Source organism: Anser cygnoides, chromosome 3, assembly GCF_040182565.1.
Source record: "Anser cygnoides isolate HZ-2024a breed goose chromosome 3, Taihu_goose_T2T_genome, whole genome shotgun sequence".
NCBI lineage: Eukaryota > Metazoa > Chordata > Aves > Anseriformes > Anatidae > Anser > Anser cygnoides.
This window is the reverse complement of record NC_089875.1, coordinates 119,430,941-119,442,022: the sequence shown is the minus strand read 5'-3', so window position 1 is coordinate 119,442,022 and position 11,082 is coordinate 119,430,941. Positions and strand designations below refer to the sequence as shown.

Genomic DNA, 11,082 nt, shown 5'->3' with positions numbered 1-11,082 from the left:
TTATTATTACTATTTATATTTTAGATATAAAAGAAAAACACAAGCATCTGTTCTGGAGGCCAAGGAGAGAACCCGTTCTGCATCCTCTCATGGGGACAGACTTCTGCATGGCGATAATCATCTGCGCTCTGAGATGCAGTGCAGTTTTGTTAGGAAACTATTTTATTTTAGAAAAAAAGAAAAAGCTTAGTCTTTTCTGGGTGGTCCAAGGATCACTTTTGCAGTCTCTTCAGGCCATTCAGTTTGTTTGTTGAGGTGTTTGTTGTCATTCTTCTGTTGTTTGTGTTTTAGGGTTTATGTGTGTTTGCGTGTGTGCGTGTGTGTGTGTTAAAACCATATTTTTAGCCCCAAATTCCAGATTTTCTAAAGGGAAGACGTCTCTCATAAATTGGCAGGAGATCTGCTTAGCTGGTCTAAGGTACTGGCAAACATTAGTCATACTGCAAAAGAGAAAAGAAACTTTCAGATTTTGTTCTTATAACCAGGAAAATATTTGAATAAAAGCGCACAGAAGGAACTGACTGAGCACCAAGGACTGAGAGCAAAAATATTCCTGGATAATTCAGGAATTCTTAGCAGGGTCTCTACAGTCTTTCTGCTGCTAAATTGTAATCATTTTTGTAATCATGTAATAGAAAACCTTTCTATTTTACTTAATAATGAAATGCAAGGAAGCTTCTGTTCCTGAAGCTTCTTTCGTACCTTGAAGTCTCTGCTATGGAGATATGGAATTTCTCTATATAAATCTGCTGCTCACTCTTTGTTTTTAATGTCTCTGCCATTACTATTGAACAAAGTTTAAATGAGTGTCCAAAACCAAGAGCAACTACAACATCTTGCAGCAAAAAGAAACAGAAAATTAAGTATTAGAAACAGTAGAAGCAGAGTGTACATTTGCTTTTTTTTTTTTCCTGTTTTGTATTGGAATAAATATGCAGGAGAAACTTTTAAATTCTGCTAAGGAATTGGATTTTTTTTTCCCTAAAAAGGGAACAATTATAGACAACATGACTTTCAGGTTTTTCTTCTGAACATGAGTGAGTCCTGGTAGACTTTACAATATAAAACATGCAGGTTTCCTATTAACTGGTTCAAAACTTCATGGGTCCCTAGACAATATGCACATCCTATTGAGAAATGTGTCCTCCAAAGCCAATATTACTTGTCATGAGGCATCTGGACCAGGTAATGGGAACTGCAGAGAAAAGAGACAATTTCTAGCTAATTACTTATCTCTGCCAGAGACTTTTGACTGTGAACTGTCTTTCCTATAAGGCACTCGAGCTGCATGATTTTTGACCCTGTGTGGTACACAGGGAGCAAGCGAGGAAACCCCTAGGAAATCCTCTGAGTATACAGAGTCCCTTCTCCCTTGGGAGCTTGCACTGGAGGAGTTTCACATCCCAAGGGTAGACTGGATGTGTTAAAGTGAGTAATGAACCCATTCCCCCATGAAACACCCAGTCTTCATCAAATCCTCAACTCACCACAGTCCGACAGCAAGGGATCCCTTGCTGGCAACGTCCAAAGGCTCTTGTACTGGTTGGGGGGCAGTGGTCCGTGGAACAGGTACCCCCAGCCTGCTTGCATTGCACGGCGTTGTTAGGTGCTCGCATGAAACCTGTGCAAAGAAGCTGAGCCTTGATTTTCCTTCCCAAAGAAGATCAAGTATGAGTCAGGGCTGTAGCATGACAGCAATATGCCAGTCTGCCTGTGGTCTGGCCACATCCACACCATTAAATTCTTTTCATTTCCAAAGGAGGGTCAACAATCACATACAGAGTGTTTGACTACTACAGAAGTAGCCCGAGATGTAAACCCATTTTATTTCTATTTCTGTTTTACCCTTTCTGTACTCACAAAATCCCCTCAGGGTTTCCTCTGACTTTATGGATCTCTTACCTAAAGAGCTTTGGAGCACTACGAGGAGCACAGCAAAGAAAAGGTAAACGATCTTCATGTCCAAATGCAGTGGCACAAGGTACAACAGCTACTAGGGAAAAGCACAGGAAAAGGTACATTGGCCATTACTTGACCCAAATATTATGGATGACATATAAGCTGCAATTTGTAAATAAAAGTTGAATAATAGTTGTCATTTATGCAATTGAGTAAATGTTCTAGAATCAATCTATTGAAATACCACTTTCTGAAGAAATACATATTTTAAAGTTCAGTTCATGAGATGAAGAAAATGTATTTTATGCATATACAATTTAAAAGAATAAAATGAGTATAGCGATTTTCTCTCCATTGCGTGCAAAGACAGTCAACATTCCACCTACATTCAAATTTCATAAACCCTGAATATTATAATTTAAAATAAAATAAATACCCTCCACATCTTATCCAATTCTTATAATTTAAGCACGTTTTTCTAGGTGTCTTTTATAACTTATACAACATTGCTACATAAACAAAAGCATCAATACTTCCATTATGGTGTGGTGCTGCATGTTTGTGGCAAGATGATTAATGACAAAAGTGTCCATTTTATTTAATTATCACATATTTTGATTCAGGGATTTGTAGATAATGACTTAAACCATTCTAATTTCTCTAGATAATGAATGCTCAGAGACTTCAATTGTAGAAATAATAATGATTATAATAATAATGATTTGTAGCTTACAAATCAGTAGCAAGTCCTTGAAAACATCTTTACAGAAAAATCTGAGGAGACATTTATCCCTTCTCTTCATAACACCTCTATAACATACAGCAGCTGAAAGCCTCAAAGCATCTCCCCAGCATCAGCCCTTTTTTCAGGCTCTAATTAAATTTTGCAAATGATGCAAACCAATATAATCATACAGAATCACCGTTATTGACTACAATAGTAATTCAAATGCATTAATCAAATATCAAATATCAAGTCTTATACTTTTCATTGCTCATAAGCTTTTAATTAAGCTGCAGAAGCAGACACCTTGGAATGACAATTTTCATTTTAGATAAGCAAAGGATATTTTCAAAAAGATAAGCATTTTTTTCTCCTTGTCAGTTGTTATCAGCTCATCCTAGAGGACTTCAGGCATCAGTAGGTAACACGTGGAGAAGGGGGGCACTCTGGCTGGTCTGTCCTACCTGGTTCTTCTCAGTGAGGTGCTGAGCTTCACAGGGTGATGCCTTGCCCCAGAACAACAGCGTTTATATGTTCCTGCTGATGACAAAGCTGCCACAGACCTGCCAGCCAATGACTTGGGCTTCTCACTGCATTTCCCAGCAGTTGAAACATCACTTCCCAGCAGCCAACGAGCCAAATATGTTCAGGCCAAAGTGTTCCCCTGTGCTGCCAATACTGGGACAAGATCTTCAGCTCATGAATTCACAGAAACACACAGAATCATGGAATGGCTGAGGTCGGAGGCCATATCCAGGGTGGGCCACGTCCAGGTGGCTTTTGAAGATCTCCAAGGAGGGAGACTCCAAAACCTCCCTGGTCAAGCTGTATGTGTTGTTATGCTTGTTGGCAAGCTTACTTTAAATTTCTAAAATAGGGTAGTTAAACTACCTGCTATTTTAACCACTGTATATTGTTATTGACTTTAAACATCAGTTTGGCTACTCAAGATCATGAAAGGTATCCATATTTAACCTGTATCTTACTAATTAAACCCAACGTGTACCTTAGTAATTAAATATACACAATCCATGAATTAATATTGTATACCAGATATACTTTCACAGCTGCACGTCTAATTTACTTTCCTCTCTCCATGATGCTGCAAAGGATGTGTGTAGCACTTAAATTGTGTTCTTCTTTTAATGACAACATGCAGGCACATATATGTCAGAGAACCATAAAATCATAGAACCATAGAATCGTAGCATCACTATTATATTATATATATATAATGTCTGTGTATGTTTATTTCATAATACATAAGTATTCTAACAAATAAAGGCTGATTTTTCTAACCTGCTTTATATTTTATCTTAGCTGAAGAACATACGAATAGGAAAAAAAATCCAGCTATCCCAATCTATGATTTAGTCAATACCAGTCAGGATACTAAGTAATTACTTTCTTATAATGATGTTATTTCTTACTCTCTCATTTCTCTACAGTCCTCCTAGGACATTCACACTAATATGTATACGTATACGTATATGTATATGTATATATGTGCATTAAGCCATCTAGTATTTAGAAGAAGAGTCCTTCCATGTGGTCATGCTAACAAAGTTTTAGATATAAATGCTATATATATAAAATATTCTTCTAAATCCCAGCTGGCCTGAAGCAGATCTTTTTATCACCCGGAATGCCACAGACTCCTGTGCTCTGTGAATATTCAGGGATCGATTCGTTTGCTCACGCTTAGGCAAGTGCCACATGGGATGTCCTTGTTTCCCTCCTGGCCAGCCAGGCTGCTCCAGCAAAGCTTGGTCTCCTCTTTCCTGAACCTTGTCTGCCAGCCCCACCTCACCCAGAGCACTGCAAATTCCTCTGGATGTTGGGGTGAAGGTCACTGAATTAAGCCCCTTGTTTCTATTTATCATTTCTATCCTGCTGTGGCTTACCTCTGATGTCGAGGAGTCCTCAGACAACTTCAGGCCAAAAGGATCCTCCACCCTCTCTTTGCCATCCTCTTCTCCCAGTGTGCTCTGTGCAAATGACAGGAAGGGATAACAGACCTTTGGTACGATTGCCCAACACTTGTCCTTACGGCATGTCCGCAATTAGCAAGAATATCACGAAATCCAGCTGGGGAAATGTCCTGCTGCCTGTTCGGTGGCCTTGGCCGGCACCGTGGAAACCTGCCCAGACCTGACTTGGCCAAAAGCTGCCTGGAAATCTCATCTGCTGCCTGGTGTTTTCTTCCACAGCACTGCGTGAGCAGCAGTAATCTTTGTCTGTGCTTCAGGCTTCATTACAAAGCCAGGCTTCATGGAGACTTTACCCATGAAGATGGTGCCAAAACATAGATTTAAATAACCTGAAGGTGGGCATCTGAGCTGCCTTTCCTTTCAGTCAACTCAAGCAACTCTAAATCTGATAGCTTTATAGCTGACAAGGGCCAGACCTCCTGCCTGGTGGGACACAGCACAGCACAGTCTGACTGCCAAGCTGGCAGCAGCTGCATGCATCTGGGTCTTCCCACCATCCTTGAACTACAGAAACGTACTTCTCAAGGCATGGGTTATCAAGTCTGAAAGTTATCAAGCATGGCTTGACTTTTTTAAGTTGCTGGTTCAGGTACAATGATTTGTTTGACAATTTTTTTTAGGGGTTGAAACTTCTATAGCAGAGAGTAGGATAAGCAAAGGCGCATCCAGAGGAGATGGGGTAACATGGGGGAGTGGGAAGGTCCCAAAGAAACAAGGACCAGATAACCTGAGAAATAAATACGAGGCTGGCAGGTATGCTGGTTATCCTGCCAGAGTCTGGGCAGCCTGAGAAAGATTAAGTGGAAGTTTGTATTAGGAAGGACACTGAAACAGCAGAAAAAAAAATCAAGGGTAACTCTAAGAAGCAGCAGTAGAAATGGAAATGTGGTCCATTATGATTTTGTATGAAAAGTTGTATGCATTTAGGTTAAAATTTCATATACTACTATGCAGTAAACTATTAACTGTGCAGTTAAGAAGCCGAAAAGAAAGCAGTGCTCATTCTTTTATTGACATGGACAAAAGAAAACCAGGATAGACGTAAAGGACAAAATGTTACGGAGGCACACAATGGCCATGCTGCTGTTGCAAGCTAGACAATTAAGCTGCACGCTGAAGGCAGAACAAAGACCCTGCAGGACCTAGGAGGCAGTCATTGCATGTTCCCAGGTATTTCACATAACCCTGTGGCCTAACGTCTCTTACAAAAAGTGAAATGCTGTAAGATGGATTGCACCAAGATCGGGGGATTTGTGGTCAAAGCAGTTCCAAAACGGAGCCTCCTGTCTCATTGGAAGACACCAAAGTGCTGAACAAAGCTAGCTGGGAAAGGCTTCATTCATTGGCCCATGACTGCTCTGCCAGCAACCCCAAATTTTATATAAAGAGGCATGTTTGGGTCTGGGGCATCTGCTGGAGAAGAGAGACAGAAGGCAGTGGTGAGTGATCCTGCACCTCCTCTGCTGATACCTCCTCCCGTGCCTTGTCTTGGACACGCACCCTCACCTCCTTCCCCTTTTCCACTTCTTTTGCTTTCATTCCTCTTCAATCCAACGAGTATTCAGCACTCGTTAACCCCTCCCGTCTCATTACTGCAGTGAGCGTGGCGATGTGTGCATGTCCTGCAGAACCACGGGTGGCTTGCAGGGACTGCAGGAGGAAGCTGTCTTTGCTGGCCTCCAAAGGGAGTGGAGATAGACCCAGAAACATCCACTGTAGGCATCAGAGATTGCCTTTTGAGCTACGTAACTTGCCCAAATTTCAGTCCCGTTTTGGCTGAGTTCAAGAGATAAATAAGTCCTTTTCTGACTTTCAGAAGGATGATGGTAGTAGACTCAGTCCCTGAACACTTTGTGAACTACAGTAGGGTTGAAAGTAAAATTCATGGGTCTGTGTTGGTTTCAGAGTAATCTGTCCTGTGTCGTACGACACAGGTCTGGAATATCATTTTTCAATGCAAGAAGACCAGGACAATTTAAGTTGAAAGGAACTGTGGGGACTTCTAGTCTGAATCCCTGCTCAAAGAAGATGTGGTTAGGTTGGGTCAGAGGTGCATTTAGGGAGGTTTTGAATATCTCCAAGGATGCAGTTTCCACAGCATTCTTCATTCAAGTTCACTGTATTTTATAAGCCTCTGGGTTTCGTCATTCAGGGCATGTTTTAAGCACTCCCCCAGTCAGGAGGGAGCAGCCATGCGGTGAATTTTGGTCTTGTAGTCTCTGTTCCTTGCAGATAAGGACTTCACAGCTCAGCAGTGGCCATGAGGATCCTTTACCAGCTCCTGGCTGTCCTCTTCATGGTGCTCCAAGGAGTGGCAGGTAAGCTGTGACCATGGCAGGCTGGAGAGGTGGGCCTACAGGAGTGTCAAGAGGTTCACCAAGGAGAAGCCCAAAGTCCTGGGGAGGAACAGGCCCAGCACCAGGACAGGTCAAGGGCACCCAGATAGAAAGCAGCTCTGCAGAAATGGACCTGGGGGGCCTCCTTGGAGAGCTCCCAGAGCTGCCAGGACATGGGGCTGGGCACCCTACAGGGGTAGGGGGGGGACAGGGGCACCCAGGGGTGCCCCCATGCTGCGATTCTGTGATTCTGAGATGTGAAGAGGAATTAGAGAGGAGAGAGAAGGTGCATCCACTTCTGCTCACTTGTGTGGTAAACAACTATTCTTTTTTTTTCGCCGTGCAGGTCAGCACGTCTTCCCTAGGCCAGTCGACCCTTGTGTACTCCAAAATGGAATCTGCTTCCCGGGGATATGTCGGCGGCCATATTACTGGGTTGGAACGTGTCGTAATGGAGGTTCCTGCTGTGCGAGGTATGTGAAAGTGCAAGGCATCACCTCAGCAGTGACTGAGATCCTCTTGGTATTTTCTCCTGAGTAACATCTGAGAGGCACAGCTGCTGACAACATCTTCTCTCACTTCCCCAGCACCAGCTTTGCTGGTACGGAGGGTCCTCAGGGGGCATTCACGTTCCATGGCAGCTTATCTTGTGGTGCCGTGACATAAAGCAGAGAGATCCCCCCAGAATAACATCACTGCAGAAAACCTCCTGGTGCGTAAGCTGAGAGTGTCTCTTTTTCACCATGCAGGGGGTGGAGGCACTGATGACTCCCTGGATTCTCCTTGGAAATCCTTTCTGCATCTACCTAGTGGCCTCTCAATCACCCTGACCCCATCACTCCTGGTGGCACCAGATCTTGCTCTCACAAGTTTCCTTTGCGCTGAAGCAAACAACAGCATCTGTGAAAACATAAATTTGGACCAGGCCTCACCACAGAAACCATTTCTTTCCTCCCTTTAATAAAATTACTTCTGATGGCATTCATATGGTTGAACTTTGGCTGTGTTTGGTGGGGAAGGAGGGGATTTTTCCTAGGAATACTCTCACCAGTAACACACAGGTGGGCTGGTGGCTTGTAGAGTCTGGAGAAAAAGAAGCTGAGGGGAAACATCATTCTCTACAATTACATGAAAGGAGGCTGTAGCGAGGTGGGTGACAAGGGCATGAGGAAATCTGCCTCAAATTGTGCCAGGGGAGGTTTGGATTAGATATCAGGAAGAAATTCTTCACAGAAGAGAGAGTTTAGGCATTGGAACAGGCTTCCCAGGAAAGTGGTGGTGTCCCCATCCCTGGAGGTATTTAAGAGATATGGGGATGTAGTGCTTAGGAACATGCTTTAGCGGTGGACCTGGTGGTGTTAGGTGATGGTTGGACTTGGAGGTATTTAGGGTCTTTTCCAACGTAAATGATTCTATGATTCTATGATCTAACACTTGTGTCCTGCTGCAACCCCAGGGAAAAGGGAGGTCATTTGATCCTCAATGGCCACGTTCCTGGAAGACTCTTGCAGTGACCATGGTCAGGAATGAAACGTAGTTTCTCTCTGTGATGGGTGCTATTGTACAACAGGTACATGTTCCTGTAGCTTCAAAGCTGCTTTTCCAAGGCATTTCACTATTTTGGACTGAGATGTCAGAGACAGATTTCATGCTTTCTGTCTCTTTTTCTCTGTCATCGTTGCCTAGCAGTGTAGAAAATGCCAAGGTATCTCCAGCCACTTCCTTCAGTGGGCCTGGAGGCATTTGAGACATTTCGCTCCTGAGGGGACCTCATGAAAGTGAAATACAGCAATATTTTGGATGACATTGGACCCCTGACAGGACACAAATTAGAAAAGAGGTACAAAGAGGGGACGAGGACACCAGCAAACACATTCCCACTGTGTGGACCTTACTGCTGGCACAGCAGCACCAAAGGGCTGGACTCTGCTCCTAGCTTGATACCTTTAGCTGTCAAATCAAAGAGAAGATGGAGTGGGATCTGTCCATGGAGATTTTAACCTCATATTATGATTTCTCCTTGGTTAATCAAGATTACTGCATGATCATTAAATTCATCACCTTGGTTAGATAGTTTTAGTACACTGATCAAAGTGTATAACCACGTATATATATTTGTTACTAATTGAGATGATCTAAACTTGTCTTGAAGCTTTGTCTGTTAGCTTTCATGAAGTACATCCATTACAGATGCACTTACAAATATAGAACACCACCTAAATACCAGCTATCCTACTTCGGGTGGATTTAGTTTGGTAGTACAACAGCTGGTAACAGCTTTTGCAGTGAATCTAGAGGAATCTGAATTTCTTTATACTGTACACTCCACAATTGCATTAAAATGCATTCGCCTCCTATGCAATGGTTATGCCTTATGGCAAGAATTCAGTTCAACACACATGAGGGAGGTTAAGGGGTGCCATTATCACACAAATGAGGAACAGCGTCCTGGCTGTGTCTGAATACAATGACCTGGAGATGCCTGAAGCCTTCATTGCAATGAACAAACTGTCCTCTGGAGGTGAGGGGTGGAACAGCAGTCAGGTATTGGTGTAGTAGCATTTTAAATAAGAGATTTATTAAATAATTTGATATCTTTAATAGCAATTTTATTAAATAATTTATTAATAATTAAATAATTCAATGAAAATGATACTATAAAAGACCTTCTTAATATTTTCTACTTTTTTTTTTTTTTTTTTTTTTGACCAGAAAACTATTAGGAGCAAAGTTTGGAATTATCCCTTCATTTTGCTCCTAACTGCCTCAGGTTGAGTAACAATTACGGTTGGTAGGCAAGTTAACCACAAACTCTTGGCAAGTTGTGAAGCAACTACATGTTATGCCATTTTCTTTCCCTCCATTTTCTTGCTTTATGGTCAGAAATTCATAGACACACCAGGAATTGAACTATCAGTTTTTTATACTGCAAAGAAACCTGTTCATTTTCAAAAATATGTAGAAAATAAAAAGCTACCTCATTCATATCAGGATATGAATTTCAGGGAAATCATTTGTAGGCATATTTTCATATGTGTCTCTATATATCTCTCTCTGTGTGTGTGTGCCTGTGCATGTATGCACATACGTATATGTATGTACACTTATGAAATTGATATCAAAGTATTAAAAAAATTACCATACTAATAACTAAATTGAGGACTCAATAAGAAATTAAATATTTCAGTTTAGTTTTGAGAATAAATGATCTCTGAGCCATGGTGCCATTTGAAGATGGATTTTGGTCTGTTAAATACACCTGTCATTGAAAATAGCAAATGCATCATAACCTATTATGATATAATTTGAGTGTTATATGAAAATGATACATAAACAATGCTTTGTTGACTGAAGGGAGGTGTAAATTAAAATATGATATGAAAGAATATTCAGTATTGGTGTCTTTGGATAGCTGCTGGGTACACCAAACTTAACAAGTGACTTGGTGCGATGGAAGTTTAGTAAATAAGAAACGATCCACAGACCTTAGAGACTGCTGATGCTCCTCAAATCTTTGTTGTATGGATTTACAGATTGAGTTTGGATTGGATTTTGCTTTTGAATAGAGCCATAAAGCCAAGTAAAGTTGAGTGGGTGTTTGGAGGCACAGCTGTGCCTTCAGAATAGAGCCAATTTCAAAGATAGACGGGATTGCTTATGGCCTTGTCTACTGAGTTTGAATATCCACAGGTATCAAGATACTACAAATTTGCTGGGACCCTGTTCAAGTGTTTGACAACCCTCATTGTGAGAGGTTTTTAACTTTACATCTAATTGGAATTTCCCCAGCTAAAGTTTCTGTTTGTTACCTCTCATCACTGTGAGCCTCAGACAGGAGTGTGGCTCCATCTTCGTCATGGCTACTATTGGGTGATTATGAACAGTAATTAGATTCCCCTTTAACTATCTTTTTCTCCAAGCTGAACAAAGATGGGTCCCTCAGCCCCTCCTCATATTGCTGATCCTCATGTACAAATTCTCCAGGTTTAAAAGAGAAAGAAATATTGGATGCACACTACAGGACCTGGTGGTGGTATAGCCCACACTAGGCACTGCAATACCTTCAGAGCACCTTTGGAGCACCTTAAAAGTAAAACGTCTTGTTCACTTTCCTCCTAGGGAATATAGTTTG

The 11,082-nt window shown here is 41.7% G+C and overlaps 2 protein-coding genes across 2 annotated transcripts; one reads left to right on the top strand and one right to left on the bottom strand.

Moving 5' to 3' along the window:
• Positions 1–431: 431 nt before the first annotated feature.
• Positions 432–4,615, bottom strand: LOC106038135 (gallinacin-8-like). Its single transcript, XM_066995092.1, has 4 exons — positions 4,528–4,615; positions 1,903–1,993; positions 1,488–1,621; positions 432–440 (listed from the first exon to the last, which is right to left on the bottom strand). The coding sequence occupies exons 2-4, from the start codon at positions 1,958–1,960 to the stop codon at positions 432–434; spliced, it is 201 nt and encodes a 66-aa protein (XP_066851193.1). The 5' UTR covers positions 1,961–1,993; positions 4,528–4,615.
• A 1,415-nt stretch (positions 4,616–6,030) lies between these two features.
• On the top strand, positions 6,031–7,660 carry LOC125184756 (gallinacin-7). The gene is made up of 4 exons (XM_066995093.1): positions 6,031–6,053; positions 6,847–6,932; positions 7,297–7,423; positions 7,538–7,660. Exons 2-4 carry the CDS (start codon positions 6,875–6,877, stop codon positions 7,614–7,616), a joined length of 264 nt encoding a protein of 87 aa, XP_066851194.1. The 5' UTR covers positions 6,031–6,053; positions 6,847–6,874; the 3' UTR covers positions 7,617–7,660.
• The last annotated feature ends 3,422 nt before the right edge of the window (positions 7,661–11,082 follow it).

Bases quoted from the DNA above. Each gene is read 5' to 3' on its own strand.
- LOC106038135 (XM_066995092.1), bottom strand. From the start codon at position 1,960: ATGAAGATCGTTTACCTTTTCTTTGCTGTGCTCCTCGTAGTGCTCCAA. The intron at 1,622-1,902 runs GTAAGAGATCCA...TTCTTTGCACAG, and splicing joins AGTGCTCCAAAGCTCTTTAG to GTTTCATGCGAGCACCTAAC.
- LOC125184756 (XM_066995093.1), top strand. From the start codon at position 6,875: ATGAGGATCCTTTACCAGCTCCTGGCTGTCCTCTTCATGGTGCTCCAA. The intron at 6,933-7,296 runs GTAAGCTGTGAC...TTCGCCGTGCAG, and splicing joins GGTGCTCCAAGGAGTGGCAG to GTCAGCACGTCTTCCCTAGG. The intron at 7,424-7,537 runs GTATGTGAAAGT...TCACTTCCCCAG, and splicing joins GGAGGTTCCTGCTGTGCGAG to CACCAGCTTTGCTGGTACGG.